General features: G+C 36.4%; 1 protein-coding gene across 2 annotated transcripts in view; it reads right to left on the reverse strand.

Annotated features, from left to right (window-relative positions):
• The window catches only part of LOC149083631 (uncharacterized), a 48777-nt gene that overhangs the window by 6986 nt on the left and 16917 nt on the right, over positions 1 to 24874 (reverse strand). The window contains exons 1-4 of one of the 2 annotated variants that reach the window (XM_089234113.1): positions 23597 to 23887; positions 18310 to 18462; positions 18099 to 18145; positions 1384 to 2576 (exon numbers count right to left, since the gene is read on the reverse strand). In XM_089234113.1, coding sequence (XP_089090239.1) covers positions 1384 to 2576; positions 18099 to 18145; positions 18310 to 18361 — 1292 coding nt within the window. In that variant the 5' untranslated portion in view covers positions 18362 to 18462; positions 23597 to 23887. Of the gene's footprint in view, positions 1 to 1383; positions 2577 to 18098; positions 18146 to 18309; positions 18463 to 23596; positions 23888 to 24874 lie in introns of those variants that run through there. The other variant, XM_089234115.1, reaches the window with a different exon arrangement.

Genomic DNA, 24874 nt, shown 5'->3' on the forward strand with positions numbered 1-24874 from the left:
GACCATTGCCCTCATTTTGATTATTTTTGTCGCACCACGGTCATTTTTTGCACACGGGGGCTAATTGCCCGGGCTAATTGACTAACCGTAGCAGCAGCAACAGTAGCACCGCAGAAATCGGATCTTTTCGACTACATTAGAGTCAGAGATAGGAGGTTGATGTGCATGCGCTCGCTCGCGCGGCCGGCATCGGCATCGTGAGATGTATGCCCAAAGCAGCTTTTCCCTACGAAGTCCATGTTTTATTTAAGGCTGGGTATGGGGGACCCTGGCGTTTCTCGTCATGCATGGGAAAAATCAAAATATTACGATATCGATAAATATTTTATAAACAATAATATTAATTAAATTGCAGTGTTTGCTCAAAAACATTAACAGAATGTTTCTCAATACAATACATACTAAGAATTAGAGTATTTACTGAGCCTTATTACATCCGCTAGAAATTCCGCAGAGGAATGTGTATTAAGTGCATGTACGGTTAAGAAGAAGTGTCTGGTTTCTAAACTTTCTCATACACCTTCTTAGGTGTTTCGGGGGTGCATCCAAAGGTACCAATATCTTTATAATACATACCTGGAAAATTACATGAAATCAACTTCAGCCGACCACTTACTTACCAGCGAGTTTCGAACTCGGGTCCTGGTGATGCCTACTCGATAGTACGGTGCGGCACATCTTTTTATCTATAGTAATCGTTCTTAAACCATGAGACGTGTGCTCGGGTGAGATAACAGTTATTGCTTTTGCATTATTATGTGCTGAATATATCATTCTATGAAGAGGTCCGTGGCCTTCATCCTACTGACAAAAGAGATGGCTGGTTTTTGTTTTTGACGACCCTTTGGCTGGCACAAAGGGTTCGTGGAACACAAAAAGTCAAGAACCTGAAGGCTCCAGAGAAAGAGTTTTACTGCACTTCGGCCCTTGTATTGTGCTCGGTGGGGGAATCTGGCCAGGGCACGTTGAGAAAGCGTCATCTATCGGTTTTTACGTTTGAGCAATGGGAATACGATTATATACGAATAATAAACATAGCTGTTAAGGTACCCGACTACGTTATAAACGTCATTTTGGAAGAAAATATCGATTTTCATTGTTTTTCTTGACTATTCTTCGTGATTCTAACTGTTTTAGAATCACAAAGAATAGGGGTTTGTAATTGTTTTTCAGCATTTCTGAAAATTTTCATCAATTTGCTAAGGAATTATTTTTTTTAATTTTAGAATTAATCGTTTTTAATGTTTTTAACCATTTTGTGAAAATGATCGGCGGTCCACGGCCAAAAGCTCCGAATGTCAAATGTGGCCCCATGGGCCATGCGTTGAAGACCCCCTGTTATACACAGTGTAGTAAACAAAATGAGAGTCCCCGCATACTCACTCTGCGTTCCTGGTGCTAGGGGATCCTTGATTGTCGATTCTAATTGATTCTACACGTGACCTCACAGTGGTCGGTGAAAGCGTCGTCGTGGTCGTAGTAGTAGAACTAGTGGTGGTCGTCTTCCTCCTACGTGACCTCTGGGACTTGAAGTCCTTCGGCCTCCTGTCGGCAACGCCGAAAAGCTTTGGTCTTCTGCCCTTGTCATTTTCTTGCCGGGTGTCAGCCGAAGAGTTGTATGCCTCCGTTACTCCAGTTTGTTGGCGATTTGAGGGAGCTGTGGTCGCCGATGCTTCTTCGGTGGTGCCGGTGGTGCTCAACGTTGTGGTTTCTGCGTGGAGATGGGACGCATGGGGCTGTTCTTTGTGTTCGGTTTCTGAAGTGTGAAGATCCAGGACACGGCCTTTCCTCACGTGCTGCCTTCTACGCTTCTTTTGTGCCGGTGCCGCGTTGCCGGAGTCTGTTTCAGGAATCTTTGCGACTGCAGAATCTAGGGGTTGGGTGTTGACTTCCTTGGCTTTTTGTTGATCGACGACTTTCTCCTCCGTTGCCGGGAGAGGTTGCTCATTTGAATTTACACCCATTTTCGGCAGGAGTTCCATATTTGAACCATCGGGTTTGAGAAATACCTTGGGGTTACCGTTCGAAGGTAGACGTTGCAAGTCTGGTGGTATGTGCGAGGGTTTTTTGTCGGCGGGAGTCATAAAACTGAGCAGCTTCTCTAATTTGACGGGTTTTGACTTTGCTGGATCTTGATGACTATGGTGCAGTTTGGGTGCACCAGCCATCATTATCATTGGTTTCGGCATGTGGTTCATTTCGCGATTGACGAAACCCGGCATCAAGTGAACGTTGGCCTGATTCATCTTGACCGGTGTCCACCCGCCTTCTTCGGCCGAGACTATGGAGCCCTCTGCGCATATCCTCCTGTTGATTTCGTTCTTACCCTCGCAGCCCATGCTGAGCTGATTGAATATCGAATTCTTAGGGCAGTGGAACGTGTTCCGCATCCCGTCCGACTTGCAGTAGTGGAACACCTCACAGCCGAATTTGGCATCTGGGAAATAACCGGTCTTACCAACACAGTTGAATGTCACATGAGGTAGGATACTCCTCAAAAGTTCGTCTTCGTTTGGAGGCCTCCTCAGATGCGCTGAATCTCCACCGGCCACGTGCCATTCGTTGACTTTAGGTAGCTGGAGAGAAGAAGTATTGAAATATAGATATGTATTAGAATTTTAATTGAAATCAAAAAATAATCACGATGTTTACTTCAAATCAGTTATGTGTGTTCTGGTACATAAAGAAAATAAAAAAATATTCTTTCAATTTGAACAGTAAATATGGCGGTTGCAACTTCAAAACACATATGCAAGATGTACAGAAAACTGGATGTTCAGTGAAGATGCTTATTTTTAGCAAGGGAAAAACTCGTCATCATCTCGGGTAGGGATGAGTTTATCCCTTCCTAAAATCATCATCTCAAAAAATGAGCAAGCATCATCACACGACATCCAGTTTTCTGTACACCTTGCATCTTTCCTCAAGTTCTTCATGCGTTTCATGTCAACAATACACGTGCGTACTCATATTGCCGTATTCATGTTGCTCACCGAATAAGATTCTAAGCGAGATTCCCTAGTTGTATATGTATATATCCCCCCCCCCCCACACAATATTTCTATTTTGTATATTTTCATTAAATCCACCCCGGGGAGCGACTGAACTCAACCCAATAAAACTGATGCTGGCTTCTAGTCCGCAAGTTATCAAACCCATTTGCTCGCCATTAAGGTGTTAAGCGAGAGACTCACTCCGATGGTTATTTTATATTTCACAATAAGATTCTCATTTCGTTGTTTGTATTTTGTGTATATAATATGGCAAGTGTAAGATAACAGATGAGATGGTACGCCCCCCCCCCCTCCCAAATTGCTTTTAAAATATACCTCCATCCTAATATGTGTACATTCATCCGTCTTAACGAAAAACCGAAACTTTTCTCCAACTACCGACCCCATCTCGCCTGCAATCACCACAAAATTTGTAGATCGCGACAATACCCAATTGTCAGTTGTAAAAAAATTTTTTTGTATAAAATGAATTCCGGACTCTGCAACGAAGCTGGGCTGGAAGAGATCTCGGCAACGCGATATGTCCAGTGGCAAAGTCCTGGCTTTCGTTCATTCGTGTATACCTTGCATAAACAAGTTGAGAGCGACATCATTTCACATACAGGTTGTCCTGTAAGTGCTAATGCGGCCTTTATCTCGTCAACCGTCCTTGGTAGAGGTATGATTCCAATTTAAAAAATGCTTAAACAGCGTTCCAAAACTACCCTGTACCAGTTTTGAGAGTGAAAATACAGTGCGTCACGGAAGAACAAATCTAAATTTTCATACGGTCCCCTCGTCCTCTAACCTCCAATTAGACAGTTCTTATCCTGTATATCCTGAGGCCAAGAGAGAGAAAAAATTACGTGTTTCTAAGTGCAATATCTACTAAGGTATTTGAATTCAAAAATCAGAAAAAAGTTAGAGAAGAACAGCAAATACTAACGGACAACGATCCGCATCCTCATTCATGCTGTTCTTTCCCAACTTTTCGAATTCGAATATCTCAGCAAATATTGCACTTAGAAACCTGAATTTTTTTTTTTTTGTTGGCCTCAGGAGAGACAGGGCAACAACTTTCTAATTGGAAGTTTGAGAATAGGGCGGCCGTGTAAATAATTAAATTTCTTATTTTGTTACACACTGTATTTTCATTCTCATAACAGGTACAGGATAGTTTTTGAAAGCCTTTTGAGCATTTTTGAAATTGATACTTTACCTCTACGACGGATGGTTGATGAGATAAAGGCCGCGTTAGCACTTGGCACTTACAGGACACCCTGTGTATCTACAACACATATCTGCATCTGTGCATAAATCTGATATGGGTCGCAGAGGCTCCTGAGATGAGTCGCAAGAACCCGCTTACAGTCCGGGATAGATGAACATTTTCTAATCGATGGGAAATTATTTTAAAAATAATGAAAAATCATTGAAAATTAAACAGAGAAATAATTATAGAATTCCTGAAAAAAAAAACTCAAAGATTCATGAAAAATTGGTCAAGAATTAACCAAAAATAATTCCGAAATTAATGAATGATAATTGAAAATTAGAGAAAAAAATAATTCTGGAATCGGTGAGAAAAATAATTCCAACACTGATGAGAGAAAAATAACTCAAGAATTGATGTGAAATAAGTCAAGAATTCATGAAAAATAATTCTCAAGTTAATAAAACATAATTGAAAATTAATGAGAAAAAAATCCCAGAATTGTTGAAAAATAATTCCAGAATTGATGAAGAATAATTTATAAACGATGAAAAATAACTGGAAATTAAAGAGAGAAATAATTCCAGATTTAATGAAAATTCAGAACTTCTGACAAATAATTTTGGGGATTATTTCGAAGGCTTTCTATTACTTACCCCTCCCCGGTTTGATTCAGATCCCTCGACTCAGGCCCAGTTGGCCTACCTGAAGAAGAAATCGTTCAAAAACAAACATTTTGTGAATCAGAAATACTTAACGAGAAGTTTTAAATTAATAATAGTCGAAGGGTCGCGAATTTAATCAAGTTGTTGATTTTGGGTCGCGGCAGATAAAGGTTGAGAACCCCTTTGAAAGGTTGAGGGAGGTGCTGGTGTTGGTTTTTTATATTTTGAAAGTACATGAGAAAGGATGCAAAAAAAAAAAGAGACAAGAATCTAAATATAGGGATTACTGCAGTTCACCATTGTAAAAGCGCATGCGCATTAGCTCAAACAATGATATTGCCATATAATAAATGCAGCGGCTCACACTGAAAGGCAAATTCAGAGGCCTTGAGGAAAGAATACGGGAAAAAATAAATAATAATGAGTAGAAAAGCTTTCATTATTTTTCTTTAAAAAAGTCATTCGAAATGGAATATGACTGGAATTGGGGCATTAATTATTTATTTTTTATTGTTGAAAACACGCGAGTATATAATAGCAAATCAACAAAAAATGAGCGGGAAATGGATTGAAATGGAAACAATTCTATTATAACAATGGTTATGATAAGAGAGAAAGAGTGTTTAGATATAAATAGAAGCATGGGGTTTTTTTTTTTTCTTCTAGATATTTGATGTGAAATGGTTATGATAGTTTTTGTACCGATTGAAATGCTTGTTTCTAATTTTTGATTGTATTAGGACCTAATACAATCAAAAATTACAAGCAATCAGCCTTATAAATAGGTCGTACCGTCGTAGCCTCGTGCTTGGGGGGGGGGGGTGGGGATTTGCAGATATGTTTCGGCCACTTATTGTTTTTATTATATCAAAACCAAAAAAAGAATGTAAACACATGGGAGTTTATAAATATTCAATGATATCTGGAGGCTAAATTATGTGTCTAAAAATTTGCAAAATATTCTTAAAACATGTTGCAAAATGAGTACTAAATAGAAATTGAAAAATTCGTATTAAAAAAAAGTCGTAAACTGTGTTCCAAAAAGTGCGCACTGATATGTTACAAAATATGTATCAGTGAAAATTCTCTTTAAACGTATTTTCGTAAACACACAGATTTAGTATTATACTTTGTATGGAATGAATTCGATGGTAACAGGCCGTTTCGGTTGCCAAAAATGATGCAGATGAAGGAATTCTCGAAATAGTGGAAAACGCGAATTTAAACGAAGAAAACTATATAGATAAAGGCAAGTACAGAGCCATCTCGGGGTCCCGGGACAGACATTTTCTTGGGAGCCTCTTGAAAGGGTTATTATTATGCAAAATGAATGCTTATTTTTCTGGGGCACCATTCAGTTCTGAGCCCCGGGCAAGTTGAAGAGTTCTTCAAGTGTTTTGGTCGGAGTTTTGGCTGGTGAAGAGAGAGGAAGCGAACAGCGAACTCCAAGAAAGAGAGAAGGGCGCAGTTTTCAATGTGGACAACATGCGTGATATATACATACGTGCATATAAAAACGTCCTCTCCACTTGTCAATACAAGATTCATCGAAAGACTGGTTATTTGTGGAGATGAATCTCCTAATGTGAATCTCCTTTCTTCATCTCCACAAATAACCAGTCTTTCGATGAATCTTGTATATACATACGGGTGTAATATAAAAAGTTCCATGTTATTTAATCCAGAATAAAATGACCAGTGAAAATTAACTAGTTATTCGCCTCGTTTATACTCTGGCACGAAGAGACCGACGGACACGCTAACCGACAGTTCCCCTTCATCTGATTTTTACCTGTGCCCCCCCCCCCGAATAACCCAGAGACACTAGAGGGCCATATGGCACCATGTTAAGAACCACTGCAATCTAACATGTTAATAACACAAATCATTGATTTAAAATATCTGTGTGTCAGAATCAAATTGTTACCCCCCATGCCCAGCTCTTGGCTGATTGTGGGGTTACGAACGGGCCCAGTAAGGCCTATGAAGAAGGGGGAAAAAAATAGACTGTCAGTTTTGTAAGATAATTAGTGTGTGTGCATGTATGTGTTTTGTGTGGGAAAGAAAGCATAGTCAAATCCAGGTCACGGTCATAGCTACAATTTGATTAATATTATTGGTTTTTTTTTAATATTTTTGATATTATACAATTTTTTTATCACTTTATTACGGTATTCAGAAGTCGGTCAGCAAATTCAATCGGGAAATTGTAACTTTTATTCGAAGCAAAAGTTCCAGTGAAATGATTTTTCTTTGCATGTTATATAATACTTCAGTAGTTCGCAACCTGATGCCATGTGGCCCGTTTGTGACCTTGAGATACTCTAAAAGTGGAGCCACGACAATTGTTGAAGAGGGCCACATACACAGAAGGAGAGGTGAAGAATTAGAGCTTTCAAGTGAAATATGTACAGCAAATATAATGTAATAACGCCATAAACAAACATGCGATACGATAATGTATATATAAATTAACTTACTCTAAACAAAGAGAGAGAAGAGGACTATCTTGTGTTGGACGATTTAAGGACTCACTGTTGTTTTGCATTCTTGTTCTTTTTGTGTGATTTTTAAAAAGAACGTATCCAATGACACTTACTTTTTGCCTCCTTTTTAGGATTTCTCGGAGATGGGAAATTGCATTGTCGTTGGGCAGACTTATTGCCTGCTTTACTGTACTTCTATTTCACTGGTACTTTTCCACAGAATTTCGCACGGATTCCCACATTTTACACATCTCTGTAATCACATTTGAAAAGTGAGGGAGTTCTCAGTTTTCAAATGTGAAATTTCTTCTCTCTCTTCCTCAGAAAAGATACGCGCGATTACAATGCGACATCTTGTTCCGTATAATAGTCACACTCAATTTTTCCAGTGAGGCACGCTGACCGGACACTGTAGGGGAGAATAATACTTACAATTCCACAGTACGTGTGTGCACGAAACGGACAAAAATCATCAGCTCAGTTGTGAAAACGCGACATTAAATAAACAAAGCGCAAAATTTTTGCTCGTAATGCGATTCATCGCTCGTTAATCGAATCAATTTTTTTCAAAATTTTTTTTGCTCGTTATGCGAATTGCTCGCTAACCGAACCGCTCGTTAATCGAAGTTCCACTGTACATTGTAGGTACAGTTCGGCTGTTACAACGCTTTTCGCTAATGATCCAAGATCAGATTACAAGGGGTGTAAATGTCTCATATATTCTTCAGACATATCGAGTAATAGATAATGCGTGACCTTACGCCAGTGTTTTTGATCAAATACTAGAAAACGCCATTAACAAAAAAAAGCAGAACGATGAAAAACAATAGGGCAGCAACAGGTAACGAAAGTATTTCCTGCCACGTTCCCTGACCATTTGCAACCGATTGAAATAGTCATTAGCCATTGTAATATGAGTTGTATGACCAGGTCTATGATTTATGGCCTCCCAATTTCCGATTCCTCTTTTGTTTGTCCAACTCGTGTAACTCGAATAGTAAGTCATTCAATGTGGATAGCATTTCCTATACATTCATTTACACCACGGAAAAGGAGCTAGCAATTACCGTTCGAGCGTATCCTGCTCCAATTTTCCAAATGCTCGCAGTCCCGGCACCGAATTCGACCTTGTTGTGTGCGAACTCGCATTGTGATTGTCAATAACGCGTAGTAGAGACTCGAGAAAATGACCAGTGAACGGTTGTGAAAAACCATTTAAAAGTTTCGAAACAGCCTTGAGATCTGTTATATTTGAATTCTCGAGAATAAAACAAATAAAGGCCTTCATTCTATTTCTTCGGGTCCTTTCTCTTGTGGAGACGGGGGAAAAATCGAACAGTTAGTCTAATAAATAGCTCGTTAGTTTCATTCTTGTTTTACAAGACCCTTTGTTTTCTGAAGGGACTTCCGGTCTATTTGCCAGAAAAACCAGTTATTTATTGTCTTATTTGCATAAGATATGAATCGGATAATTCCATGGCTGTTCGTTCGTTTGTTTTTTTTCCCGTCAATACTCGTGCTCTCAAAAGCTGGCTCTTTCAGGGATTCCAACGTTATTGGAATGTGAATTAGATATTATACGAAAAAGCCACGAGCTTTTCAGAATCTGAGAATCTTGTTTCGGTTCAAAACAGAATAGCATACGTCATCATCAGCTTGTATGAGATTGAACGTTCAATTGTATTAACGTTTGAAGCGTGGTAAAGAAATTGGATTTAAATAACCGAACGCGTTTTATGCTGCATCACCTTTCAGACCCAGAGTATTCGTTTTTGGAATTTTCAGACTGTTTTTGCATTTTTGATACTCAAAAACGCATAAAAACGAATCTTTTTTTACCGAGTTTTTTTTCATATTTTCAATTGTTTATTTATTTTTCAGTGAAGAAATAATTCATTTTTTAATTGTTTTCAGCCAGGATTACGCAGAGCATGATTATAATCACACGTGCAATTTTTTTCTACAATGTTATTGCTAAATTTTGCGTAATATAAATCACACTTTTCCCAGAAACACTTCCTCCTATAAGCCATCTAAAAAAAACCCCTAAAAGTTCAAATTTAAATACTGCCCTCTGATGAAAGCCCCCAAAGTTCTTGTTTGCCGTATCTCTAACTCAAAACTTACACAATCCTTTAAGTCAAGGCTTGACTCGCTGAGGTCAAAAGACAGTTTACGGTGAGGAAAAAACAACCTGCACATTTGTGGCACCAAGGTGTGAAAGGGACATGGGTACATCTCAACAAGGAAGATTTAGTAACGATTCAGTATCGAAGGGCCATGTGGCTCCCTTACAGCCTTGGCAAGGGAGTCACATGGCCCGCCGGGTGGAAATCGAATGAAATGGGGAGCTATCGAAGGTGATTAAGGGAGGCAGAGAGATCTGTGGGAGGGGGGGGGGAACGGATCTGAAGAACTTAAACGAAATATAATGGGGGGAAAAGTATGGCCACTTTAATCCCCTTACTACTTGGATTCCATAGAGCCACAACAACAGATTACACGCCGAAATATCTCATCTCCCGACAAAATAATATACACCTGTATCACAATATTTTACATGTCCGAAAATGTCCTGTATAACCTTCTGACTTATTATATTTCACGAGCAAACGCGAAAGCTGAGAGCGCTGCTGTCACCTGTTGAATAAAAACAAAACTATCTGTTATTCTTAAAATAAAATGGTTGTTGGTGCTGTGCGGATGTGAAAATGAACAAAATGTGTGGTAGGAAACTATGTTTCTTTTTAATTGTTATGATGCATACTGGTGTAAATTTTATGCACGAAAATACCGGTTACAATGTTTGCAAAATTCATTTTGTGGCGTACACGAAAAACGTATTAACCGAGGTATTTTGGTGCATAAAGTTTATATACTTATATGCAGCAAAGACAAACAAATAATACGTCGTAATACTGTATAACACATTTTGCTCGTTTTCACATTGCATACCCATTTGGAACGAACAACCGAATTCACTTGAAAAATTATAACAGGTAGTATAGTTTTTTTTTTGATAGGGCCGCAGCAGTCCCAGGCACCCTAGAGGTGCGCTGGTAAGATGCTCGTTTACCACCAGGAAGGTTCCCGTCAGGTTCATGGGTTCGATCCTGGAGATAGAACATGAATCCAGGAGATCAAAGTTTTATGAAAACTAAGAAGTCTCTTTTCTCTTCATCCTCGAAGACTTTTAGGGTATACTATTTCGCTGGAAGTGAGGTTTACCGTTTTCAAGAACAGCCCAGTTGCAGTGTAAGAGGGTCCATAAAGGTCCCATTAACCAAGCTGCTAAATATTAGGACAGTGGAAATAGATCACAATATGTTGACTACAAATTCGCATCATGGCTGCTAAAGAAAGCATTTCAAGCATTTGTGTGTAAGGCCGGTATTACACTATAAAAGTTTGATAAAATCCCTCTTATAAAACTTGAAAAATCCAACCTATAAAGCTCATAGGTTACATTCGACCAAATGCTACCGGCGATCTTTTTGGTTGAATTTTTCGAGTTTTATTCGACCTTTGTTAAGCTCATTCCACAGATTCTTCAATTTGGATAAGTTTGCTGCCATATCCTCAGTTGACGACCACTTAAACTGGAAGAACTCTAAACAAATGATGTGGCTTCAAGAGCTTTTAAAAAACTTTTATAGTTTAATACCGGCCTAAGGAACATTTGCAGCATCGTTGGTGAAAAAAAACTTAACAAAAATGAAAGTATTAATTAATTAATTCCTTTTACATGCTGGCGTCGGACATGCGCTAGAAAAGAAATGTCTCGTCCATGTCGGGCAATAGATTTGACAAATTTACAGAATAGATTTTTGCCTTTCCGGCCCATAATAAGCGATTGTATCGGCTGGTAATACCTTGAGAATCCAACCTCTGGAACTTCGCATGATCATCGATGCGCAATGAGAACCGCATCGCGCAAAATTGTTTTGTCCACTTCGAAGTCCAGCGGAACTGATGATAGGAAAACTCATCCGTAAGAAGGTACGGAAACAACCAGTTCTGAACCAAATTAGATGAGAATCATCGCGGTTAACCCCATTTCTAGAACCAAATTAGATGAGAATCATCGCGGTTAACCCCATTTCTAGAACCAAATACACATACGTTAATAACCGTGGGAAACCAACTGAAATTTACATCCTACTCCCTGAAAACGGATCATTATCAACACAACAAAAAAGTACCGCGTTTTGTTTTACTTTCCTTGTAAATTGACGATAATAGAGGTTGTAATTCATTTTAGTTAGATTTTAAGTATGACAATAGCCATATTGATATACGGGCATTGAATATCCGCTCTATACCCTCAGTTATATGGTCCTATATTCTGATCTTATTGCGTAGTGTTCCTCAATTTTTCAATTTTTTCACGCTAGTGGACCAGTGAACATAGATGATTTCGTTAACGGGTTGAAATGAATGGAATATTTTTCGAACAGGCAAAAATATATATATGTTCAATAATTTTCATGCAGTGCAATACAGTCGATTCCCGTTTTAATACTGCTGTAGTGAAAAATCTCGTTTTAACGAAAACTTTTCTAATCCCCCCTCCAGAAAAGTTTACATAGGGGCAATGTAAAAAAAAAAAAAATCTGGAATTCTTTTATAACGAAATTTCTTTATAACAAAGTGATTTCTCTGTTCCCTTGGAGTTCGTTATAACGGATTCGACTGTATAAAGATGTTCAATAATTTGCGGTTCAATGCAATGTAAAGATGTTCGATAATTTGTGGACCGGTAGAATGTAAATAAATGAAAAAATAATTTGCAGAAAAAACTATAAAGAAATAGGAAGAAAAATATTTTGTGTTTGCAGCAGAAGTAAATCAATAGGGAAAATAATTTGTGAACGGATAAAAACAAAAACTGTACAATAATTTGCGGACAAGTGGAAAATAAAGATGTTCATTGCTTTGCAGACCGGTAAAAACATTTGAATGTGAAAAATAATTTGCAGACCGGTAAAAACATTTGAATGTGAAAAATAATTTGCAGACCGGCAAAAGATGAATAAGTAGAAATAATAATTTAATAATTTGCAGATAGGACGATGATAAAAAAATAAATATTAACAGATTTAGAAAGAGTACAGTCGAATCCCGTTATAACGAATTCCAAGAGAAATGCACTTCGTTACAATAGAATTCCAGGTATTTGGATTGTTCCTATGTGAACTTATCTAGGGGATTGAAAGAGTGTTCGTTAAAACCAGATTTTCGCTATAACGGCATTCGTTAAAATGAGATTCGACTGCATTTATTGTTCTTATTTTTTTTTTAATTTGGAATTATACAGCGGCTGCATAGATTGGGTGAAATTTTTGCCGGACCGGCACCACACACCAACGGTTATAGCGTATTGAAAAGTTTGCTCACGGTCATGAAAAACAAACGTTTCTTATAGTTTTTGATAAGAAATGCATTTTGTGTTTGATAAGACCTTGTATTTCTTTTCGTGATAATATTTTATGATTTCTCGTTTTTATGGTCATATTGGATTTTTCTAGAAATTCATGTCATTATGTATATCATGTGCATAGTTTTTGTTTTTGATAATAAAATTACCCTGTAAAGTGTCTCGCAAAAGAAGAGTTGCGACATTGAGTTTTTAGCTGTGTTTAGTGTAAGCTTCCAAAATTATTTCCGACTGTTGTGTCAAATGGATTAATAATAATAAAATAATCGCTCAATTATTTTTTTTCCTTTTCTTTGTATAAATTTCTTCTCACATAATCGAAACAACAATTAATTTTCAGTGATAATGGGAAGGACAATGAATTCGCAAATATAATAGAAGAATAAACAAATCCACTGAAATAAATATTTAGAGCAACAACTAGCTTTTGAGCTATGAACGAAGCAACGGTGGTATTCATAGCAATTTCAGCAATGTTCAAAGTGGCAGAGGATTTTTCGCAATAATCCACGAAACATCAGAGGATTTTCAGCAATAATCCACGAAAAATCAGATTTTTAGCAATAATCCACGAAACATCAGATTTTTAGCAATAATCGAGGCAACAATGGATTTTTAGCAGTAATTATCGAAGCAACAATGGATTTTTAGCAGTAATTATCGAAGCAACAGAGAATTTTTAGCAATAATCCATGAAACTTCGGATTTTTATTACTAATCCAAGAAACATCTGATTTTTAGCAATAATCCAAGCAACAGTCGATATTCAGCGGTGATCGAAGCAACAAAGAATTTTCAGCAATGCTATTAATGGCAAAGAATTTTCAGCATTGATATGAAAGACATAAAATTGTCAAAGCAACAATGCAATTTCAGCAGTAATCGGAGCAAAAATGAATTTTCAGAAATGACCGAAGCAACAATGGATTTTAAGCAACGATATCAACGGCAAAGAATTTTCAGCATTGATATGCAAGACAAAATTGTCAAAGCAACAATGCAATTTCAGCAATGATCGGAGCAAAAATGAATTTTCAATTAATTTCCGAAGCAACAATGTATTTTAAGCAACGATATTAACAGCAAAGATAATTTTCAACACACAATGGGACCACAAAATTTCAACAACGATCGAGGAAACTAGGTTTTTGGCAATGATCCAATCACATCAAAAGATTCTGAGATGCTATATAGCAGTAAAGTAGGTGAAGCAAATGCCACAGAAGCCGATTTACATCACAAATTTCAGCGGTGTTTTTAACAAAATTGCGTTGCATAATTTTTACTAGCATTAATCGGTATAATATATTCACTATTTTTGTCTCTCTCTCTCGTAACTTTTTCCCTTTGCTGTAAACGACTTAATTCTTAAAATGCGTATGATAAAACTAGAATGACGTTTAGACAACGAGGAAAACTCAATGCAGTCGAATCCCGTTTTAACGAATACCGATATAGCGAAAATCTTGTTTTAACGAACACTTTTCTAATCCGCCAGATAAGTTTATATAGCAACAATGCAAAAAACCCGGAATTCCTTTATAACGAAATTTCGTTTTAACGAAGTGATTTCTCCGGTCTGTTGGAGTTCGTTATAACGGGATTCGACTGTACTAATAACTAAAATCTAGGAAAGTTACGGATACAGTATTTTCTGTATAAAATTTATATCGACCAATTCATATAGAGTGTCCTTCAAGTTCTAATTCGGCCTTTATCTCATAAACCGCTCATCGTAAAGGAAAATTTCAGTCACCCGGTATCAGTTGCGAGAGTGAAAATACAGTGCGTAAAACGGAATTTAAAAAAAAAATCCAAACTTTTATACGGTCCCCTTGTCCTCTAACTTCCAATTAGAAAGTTGTTGCCCTGCCTCTTCTGAAACCAACAAAAAAAATACCCCATGTTTCCAAATGCAATATTCGTTCTGATATTTGAATTAAAAAAAACAGAGAAAAGTTATGAAAGAACAGAAAAAAACTAACGGACACACAATGCTCCTTTCTTTCATTTATAATGTTCTTTCAAAACTGTTTTTCCCGATTTTTGAATTCGAATATTTCAGCTAATATTGCAGTTAAAAACATAGGATCTCTTTTGTTGGACTCAGAAAAGACAGGGCAACAACTTTCTAATCGGAGGTTAGAGGAACGGAGTACCGTATAGTTATTTAGATTCTTTGTGACACACTGTATTTTTTCACTCTCAAAACTGTTACTGGGGTGATTTCTGAACGCCTCTGGAGCATTTTTTAATTTGAAACTATACCGCTACGAAGGACGGTTGATGAAATAAAGGCCGCATTATAGCATTCTAGCAGGAGAGATACCCTGTATATACGGGGTGATTATAAAAAAACTATCCCGACATATGGGCCCCTAACTGTCATACCATTCACAGAAACTGAATGAAATTTTGGCATAAGGTATTTTGAGGTATGCGCTCAAGAATGATATGGAAAACAACAGTGTCACTCTAACAGTTACGGTTACAGTGAGAAAATTTCGAAAATATCAAATGGCAACACCAAGTTTCTTTGTATTGGTATGCGATCTCCATACTGAAAAACACTAAATAGCGTTGGAATGGCACCTGTAGCACGAAAATCCCCGGAGCTAGGCAAGGAAAAAGTAAAAAAGGACTTTGCCGTGCACCAGAGCATTAATGTTCGTTTCATTCGTCACACCGTTTCTTCGATCCCACAAGGCCTGATTAGTCCTCCACAAGGTCATGTGGAAAACACAGTAAAATGCTTTATTTTATGCTGCTTCTCTGTCCTTATTGGTTGTCCTCACTTTTAGCCTATCTACCGCCGGTGATTTTGATGCTACAGTTGCCGTTCGAACGCTATTTAGGGTTTTTCACAATGGAGATCACATTCCAATACAAAAAACTTGGTGTTGCCATTTGATATTTTCGAAATTTTCTCACTGTAACCGTCACTGTTAGAGTGACGCTGTTGTTTTCCATATCATTCTTGAGCGCATACATCAAAATACCTTATGCCAAAATTTCATTCAGTTTCTGTGAATGGTATGATAGTTAGGGGCCCATATGTCGGGATAGTTTTTTTTATAATCACCCTGTACATATTTTTCTACTCAAAATTTACAAATTTATTTACCATCGAATGAAATAAACCGCTCAATATATGTTATTTCAGTATTCAATCTTTTTATAGAAGCCTTTCTCAACCTTTCTGAATCCAAGGACCAATGAAATATCTGAGATCATTCGACGGATCTCTAATTACAGAATGACTTGCGTGACCAGGTGTCCCGTATTTTACGGGACATCCCTGTATTTTCGTCCGGTCCGAAATGTACAGAATGAATTGTTCCATTTTATTTCAACGAAGCTTATTCGAATTTTCAATCATTACTAAAAATGGTGAGTAAAGATAACTTTCATAACTTATTAATTATGCTATGATATATATAATTATGTTATGTATGTGATCAATGATGAGAGAGATATGTGAGATGAGTGTGATCAACATTTTTTCCGTGAACTACTTTTCAAGTAAACTGAGTTCCAGCAGTCCTTTCATTTTCCACTCATTCATAATTTTCAGCTACGATTGGTGATTTTGCCAACTTATGGCTATGTTTAAGAAAACAATTGGCAATATCCCATATTTTCCCGTATTTCAGATCACAGTTTCCAGTATTTTTCCTCAATGGAAAAATGGTCCCTAGTCATGGTGACTGCTTTTTCATGAAATTTCATTTTAGTTAACTGCTATTTGCCCCACTCTTCAGTAATTTTAGTAATAATCAGCAAATTTGTCGTAAATTGCATATTTTAGCTACACTTATACTCCATATTTAGTATTGCAATAAACAGTGTTTCCCCCCTGAATTAGATATGGTTACCCCCTAACTGTAAAAGTCCAGGTTCTATTTGAACCCATAAGAGAGCATTATTAAAATCAATAAAATTTATTGATAGAATGGTACTAAAATCAATGAGAACATTTTTTTTCATTTAGTTATAATTAAAATTATCAAGTCTGCCTGAGAAACACCTGTACCATCGTCAGGGACCACCCCTGGTCAGCGAACACGGACAATAGGTTGAGAAACGCTGTTTTATAGCCTTCTAAACGTATAAAATGATTCCGCTGCCTAATAATATCAAATTCTCAGCGAATGATCTCATAATATATTCACTATTTTTAACTTTCGGCCCCTTTTTGGCTTTGAATGACCTAATTATTAAACGGCATATCTCATAGAATTAAAACATTAAATACTTTCCTAAAGAAATATTTTAACATCAATTAAAATATTGCTTTTGTAACATATTAACATAAGTTATTTATGCATTTTTTTTAGCATACAGGGGACATGAAATAAATATGTATTTATGCTACGGAGGATTCATCAACGAGAAGAAAATGAGACATAAGAAAGCCATTTTCTTATTCTCCGTCTTATAACTGAGAAACCTACAAATCCATTGAAGCATTAACTTATTCTAAATGAATCGAACCGGTAAACCGATCATTGGACCAATGCCATGGCTCTATAATTTGCTTTCAACATACAAAATGGAAGCCAAACAACCCATCTCCCTATATACTTATATTATCTTTTCTTTCAATACGGTATTTGAAAGTAGATGAGAAAGGAGGGGAAAGAATAGGAAAAAAAAAAGAAATAATGATAATAATGAATGGAAAAAAAGTCATCATTATTCTCTTGAAAAACTCATTCGAAGTGGAATATGACTGGAATTAGGGCATTAATTATTTATTTTGTATTGTTAAAAGCACGCGAGTATATATTGCAAATAACAATGATGAGAGGGAAATGGATTCGAATGGAAACAATTCTATTATAACAATGGTTGCTGTATGAAAAGAAAATCGCTTGGTGTTTTGATATAAATAGAAATATGAGAGTTTATGGGGATTTGATTTGATTAAATGGGTTATAATAGCGTTTTTTTTTTACGGATTATAAATGATTGTGTATAAAAGAAACTGCCAACACAGGGAAAGTTTTAAAATATACAGTTATGTCCTCAATATGCCCTAATATTACCTCATCGTGACTGTGGTTTGATGGGTGGCCATAATTATCACGAAAAAATACGCCAACTTGACGATGATACTGAATCATGTCTTTTGTTATCGGAGTTTGGCCAGGGAGCTCCGGCCACTTCGCGTGCTGTATGGACAAGGCCGAAATTCGGACATGAGCCGAGTGAACTTACAATGAAGTTGGCCAATTCGCGATCTACCCAATTTTGGGTTGTGGAAGTAAACAAATATAGAACATTGTAAATCATCGAACTTACATGATTTTTGGCTCCATGTTCTGTAGCTCCAGCTGCCTGCAGTAGAGCTGTAAACGTGAATTTATCTCGTTATTTTGATGCTAATAATAACAATGAAAGTAAAATTATCGAAATAACATTCATTACAATGAGTTACACGCGTTTGTTTTCGTAGTTTCTCACTTACGCTTATTGAAAAGTTTTAACATGATTTATCGATTTGTTCACTTACCTACTGTGAAAGCGAAGAGAAAATGGGCGTCTCTGTCCCGGCGCTCTTTCATGATATTTTTTTTTTTCTTCTATTATTGCTGTAGTAGATTTTGGCTTCGTCACCTATGACATGCTACGACATGGTATGTGGCAGCGTTAGGTGGACTGGAATCTGTTTGAAGAAGTAACAATAATGAATATTTCTGATTTAAAGATCATCAAGTACTATTTTATCGCAATTGGTTATGGCGCAATAATCATAAAATCAGATGTGCAATTATTATACAGGGTGCCCTGTAACTGCTAATGCGGCCTTTATCTCACCAGCCGTCCGTCATAGAGCAGTGCCGTAACTAGGCAGGTGCAACAGGCGCACCTGCACATGGCCCACTTGGGAGGGACACCCAGAATGAGCCTAAATGCAAATTCTTGCATAGGGCACAGGAATGACTAGTTACGGCATTGCTCAGAGGTATAGTATCAATTTAAAAAAATAGTCGAAAGGAATTAAAAAATTACTCTGTACCAGTTTTGAGAGTGAAAATACAGTGTGTCACAAAATCAAAAAAATCTAAATTTTTATACGGTATCCCTGTCTTCTAACTAAATTCTTCTAAATTAGAAAGTTGTTTTCTTGTATCTCCTGAGGCACACACAAAAAAAAAAATCCCATGTTTCTAAGTGCAATATTCGCTGAAATATTCGGATTCAAAAATCGAAAAAGGTGGGAAAGGGCAGCATAATCGAGGGAAGCAGCATTGTCCGTTAGTTTATGCTGTTCTTTTATAAATTTTCTCTTCAATTTTTGACTTCAAATATCTTAGCGAAAATTGCACTTAGAAACATGGGAGTTTTTTTTTTTCTTTTTCTGTTGGCTTCAGGAGATACAGGGCAACTGTTTTCTAATCAGAAATTAAAGGATAAAGGGATCGTATAAAAATTCATATTTTTTATTTTGTGAAACACTGTATTTTCACTCTAAAAACTGGTACAGGGTAATTTTTGAACGTCTTTTGATCATTTTTTAAACTGAAACTATACCTCTACAACGGGCGGTTGATGAGATAAATGCTGTATTAACACTTACAGGACACCCTGTATATATCAGGGCTGGAGAAATCGATTGCCATATTAGCACTTACAGGACACCCTGTATATATCAGGGTATATATAATATACCCTGTATATATAATAATTTATTAAAACGAATTGATGAATTAATAAAGGAAGTTATTTTTAAAGGTTGAAGACCTATCGTCTGAAGTTAATCCACTTAAGACAACGATGCAAATTAAAACTTCGGTTAACGAACGATTCGCATAATGCGCAAAACTTTTAAACAAATTTTGAGTCGGTTAACGAATGATGATTCGCATTACGAGCAAAAATTTTACTGCTTGTTTATTTATTCCTACGTTATCGCTACGGTTAGGAACACGACGGTTTTTACCGCAATTTCGTACATCGCACGTAATTTTCATTAAAGATCTACAACAGTTATTTCCAACGTGGGCATTAACGCCCCCGGGGGGACGTTGGAATGTTCGGAGGGGCGGTAGAAGCTACGGGTATAACATAGGATCCTATGGGTCGGATTGCGGTGGGAGAAAAAAATTTCTGAAGGGGGCGATGGGACAAAAAAGGTTGAGAAACTATGATCTACAACAATGTAAAAAATTGAATGAAACTAAATTTTTGTAGGCATACCTTTATCTTCTATATCTTTTGGGAATTTTATAATAGTGTTATCGATGCATCGATACTCTGCGGACTAAGAAAAAAATCGTTGTAGAGGGATTGTTGTTGTATATCGAGAAGTAACATTATCATCAAGTGCTGCCAATGCTTTTGTGAGATCTTTTTCTAAATCGACGTTTTAACATACCAGAAAATGCACCTATGAGTTCCACAAAAAATAGTAATTTATCGGCGGATTAATAAAATTCAGTTAGATTCATTGTCCTTGTAAGGGATTTCACCGCATTGCATTTTTGAGTTTTACACAGAAAGAAGTATAACATTAACAACTTCTTCAATTCTTTCGATGATCGTGTGGTGCAAAGTAACCGATGTTATCAGAAACCCCCCCCCCCCCCCAGGATAAACAAAAAATAGGTGGCAGGTTTGCAAGTATTTTGAAGGCAATTTTGGGTGAGATATAACAAAATATCATTTTCTTAGCAGTTTCAAAATTCTTTAAAAAATATCGTTATAGGGGGGTTTTATCGTAGTTGAGTACAGTGGACGTTAACGAGCATAATCCGTTGTGTGAAAGTGCTCGTTATCCGATTCACTCTTATTTTTTATCGAGTCAAACTTCCCTATAGAAAATAATGGAAACTCTGATAATTCGTTCCTCAGTTATTCATTTCGAATTGCTAAAGAGATTGCACTACATCAGCGATTCTCAACCTTTTTTGAATCGCGGAGCCCTCTTTAGTAAAAACATTCTATGGCGGAGCCCCACAGGCCCATTGTCAATTATTCATTAAAGTTACTGATTTATTTTTACTATTTAAAAATAATTATTTTTTTATATTTTAATGTTTTTTTTATTTTCCTAGAGTGGCCGCGGAGCCCCCGGAGAGTGCACAAGGAGCCCTTGGGGCTCCGCGGAGCACCGGTTGAGAACCGCTGCACTACATCATTTAAAAAGCGTGAGATACTTTCCAGATTCAACAGTATTCGGTGTACGTTAAAAGGGCCGTCGTAACAAAATCGGGGGAACCTGAGCCACCACAATTTTTGAGGTATATGATTTCATATAGGCTACATAATTCGAGAGGCACAAATTCGGCATTCAAAATTTATACATAATTACAGAATTTTCGAAAATGCTGAAAAGCCCCGTAATGAAAGAAATAATTTCGTAATCGAGGAAAATTTATAATTAATGAAAAGAAAAAGCTTATTAATTACCGAAAAGGAATAATTGCAAAACTACTGATGGAAATAATTTCAGAATTATTAAGAATAATTTCAGAATTATGAGAATAATTTCAGAATTGTCAAGACAAATTTCGGAATTGCCAATTGAAATTCCAGGATTATTAATTGTAATAACTCATGAAAAAGATTAAAAATTTTTGAAGAAAAAGAAATTATAAATTTTCGGAAAGAAATTATTTCATAATTAATGCAAATTTAAAATTAATGAAAAAATAATTTCAGGATTATCGCGCGTGACAACTTTCAGATTCAATAAAAGAAACAATTGATTACAAATACAAATACAAAGCCACAACAGGCAAAATGTCCGACGAAGTGACTGAGAAAAAGAATGTCCACAAATTGCATGGCATAAAAATAATTAACTAATTAATTAATAAAAGAAGTTGTTTAAAAAGGAATAAAAGTTAAAATTTAATGAAGTTAATAAATTCAGAATAAATAACAATGTTTAACATCAATATCCAAGAATACCACGGTACGATAGGGTGGGCCGCGATGTATGAGGGGTTGAAAATTGGAAAAAATTAACGGATTCGGGTTTGTGCAACAATTTAAAAGTTTTGGAAGCAATAAAAAGCTAAAACTGAAATTGCCAAAGAGTTTGCAGTAAGCACAGGTGTCAAACATTATCAAAAACTATGAAATCGGAGAAGATTGGTGAAAGCTTGATCATAAAACTTGAAGCTCGAATTAGAAGAGAAAATCAAAATATTGACGTTTCGACTGATTTTTATTGCAATGATTTCGTGCTGATACAGCCAAAAAAATGCGATAATCAACGGCTTCGGTGTTATAATTTGACAGAAACACAGAAAATCGCCAAAGATTTCGAAAACTGTAAAAATATTTTCTGCTTGAAAAAGGATGGTTACACACATGGTTGCAATGAACAATTTGGTTCGTTATGTTCACTGTAAATTCAGCTACTAATGATGCAGGTTATGTGAAATTGAAATTTTAAAAAAGATTGTATGGTTTCCTCATAAGTTACACTTAAGTCTGTAGATGTACGTGTGAATCTTTTGAAATGACATTTAACCAATCGTGTTTAAAACAGTGTAGTTAGACAAATACATGCGATAAACGTTGAGTTATGGTTCAAAATCTTGACAACGTACGGCAGGATATCTTGTTAAATATTCGTATTGATACAATCAATATATTTTTGGGTTGTAAAATGACGTTTTTCTCATTTTATGAACTGAACAGTTTTCTTTATTTTGTGAAATAATTTCTATTCATTTGATATAATCTATTTGAATTAATTCATGATTTTCATCATGGGTGCAAAGTGTTAATAATGGTTTTTTTTTTAAATTTGCAAGTATTTGTAAATTTTGTTCTGGCATGAATAGCTCAGTGTCAACCAAATATAAATAGTTTTAAAGAGTAAATTTGACTGGTCTTCAAAGTTTTAAGCGGTAGTTCTTGTAAGAAGACGGATATTTTGTTTATGATAAATAAGAGAAATAAATCTATTAATAAAATTTACCTAAAATTTGAAGGAGCATTTTAAATTCCTCAAGGAAATTCTGAGAAAAATTGTATTTGGATGCGCGAATCACGTATCTGGATGCGTTTTGTCAAACATTAGGATTTCATATGAAATTAAATATACGTGTACCAAATCTGATACAAACCAATGGTTAAATAATATTTCTACTAGAAAATAGTTTTTTGCAATTTGCTAAAATGTAAGGGGGTTGTTGTTACACGAAAATTTTCCGAAAACGCATTTTCGAATTTTTCAATTTTCAAATGCTATGGCATTTTCTGCGTCTAACTGTGATCAAGTTTTTATTCTACCTGTACTGGAAAAGTTTTTTTGAACATTCTAATATAAACTACTGCTGGCAGGTATTATATACGCTAATATTTTCTACTAAAATGTTCTTTTCTCAAATGCAAGATTTTTGTTAGATAAGGAGCATTATGTTGTCTTGGAAATGTCGCAAATGTCTTGGAACTTTGTCTTTCAACACTATGGTGCTACATGCTTTAACACGAGGATTTTTTTTATTACAATTATTTAAAGAAATTTTATGGCACAAAATATGGGTGAATTTTGGTGATTTTTGAAAAAGTTGCATGCCGCCGGAGTTAAAATTCTAGAATGAAATAGCCAACGATTAAAATGCTAAATGTTCGTGTTAAATTGTATAAAAATATCTATAGTGTTTGAGAGAGAAAAATTGAGTGCCGAATAGAAAAATTTTAAATGTTCCTTTAATGAAGGATATTTATCTCATAGGGAAGCATGGGAAGCCAAGATCGTGCGCACCAACTCCCCTTAAACTAGTAGAATGCCTACGACCATAGTCATTTACGAGCATAATAGCATACAACGAACTCACCTCTCATAGATAGCCAAAACGCCACATCAATTCATGTAAATCGATAAGTATATCCAGAGAATGAATCGCAACGTCCTCAAAGCAGTCACGCAATACTAGAGAGTGATAGAGTAACGCGTCCACATTCACCAATGTCCAACCTCTGGAGTGGATATGTGTGTATCTTGTCTGGTTTACCTTCTCCCCGACTAAGCTCTGGTGACCTAGAACCGATTGAAGGGATCTAGTGAATCTATTAGATCATCACATCACGCTTCAGAACATCAAAAGCCGATTCGATCTAGAAAAGAGGAGAAAACTTTGACCTTGAAGAATAAGTTTTTCTTTCTTACGAGGAAGGTTTCTCTCAAGCGTGGTGATGAAGAAAAGAGTTTGTTCAAGAAAGGAAAAAAACCGAACGGGAACTATTTAAACGTTACATCGTCATCATCACCATCATAGCCTTTGGGTTCTTCCGTCCTCAATACACAGTATGTGACCGTGTTTCTCTGTCTTGTAAAGCGTTTTAAGCCCCATAAACACTAACACTAACAGCGTAAGGGCCTCCAGACAAGTACGAAGAAGAAGAACAAGAAAAGTTAAGAACTTCTTCTCGAGGAAGACGAAAGCTAAGAACTGACCTTGTTTAAATGGAGATCGATATTATTTTCGTTTTTTATTTCAATCTCTCTCTCTCTCTCTCTCTCGCGGTACATACAAACCCATGTTTTCACCTCTGGAGAGGATAGTCGTCGTGAACCGGTAAAGGGTTAACGACATAAACATGCCGGTCCATATGAACTTTCTTCGATTATATTCGGCAGAATGTTAACCTGAATAATTGTCGGTGATTGGTGGAGCAATTATCATCTCCGGCATGTTGCTGCGTCTGTGTGCGTATGATTGCTTTGTTCTAGTTTGTCAGCACCTTGTGCTGAGTGGACAAGAAAATTTGCATAATTGGTCCTCGGAACATCCTGCATCCACGAGAAGGGATGCGATTTGTCTTCGAACTGTTAATGAAAGAAAATTAATTGAAGTCTTTTTTATTGTTAGTATGGATCACATTAGTGATGTAATTAGCGTTTGATGGGACTTCATGAATGTGTAAGTAGCGTTACTTGACCGTCGATACGAATGGAAGTTATTTTATGCGCCATCTGGGTAGGGCCATTATTGTGTGATGGTATTAATGGCTGATCTCGTGATTACATGGTGTGATATTTAACGGCTCTTTTTTTTTTTATCCTGTAACGTTATCATTACGATTGAAAGGCGGGATATGGTCAATCTTTGGCA

Source organism: Pholcus phalangioides, unplaced genomic scaffold, assembly GCF_987345545.1.
Source record: "Pholcus phalangioides strain wild (caught in Gottingen) unplaced genomic scaffold, Ppha-v1.0 ptg000008l_1, whole genome shotgun sequence".
NCBI classification, from domain to species: Eukaryota; Metazoa; Arthropoda; class Arachnida; order Araneae; family Pholcidae; genus Pholcus; species Pholcus phalangioides.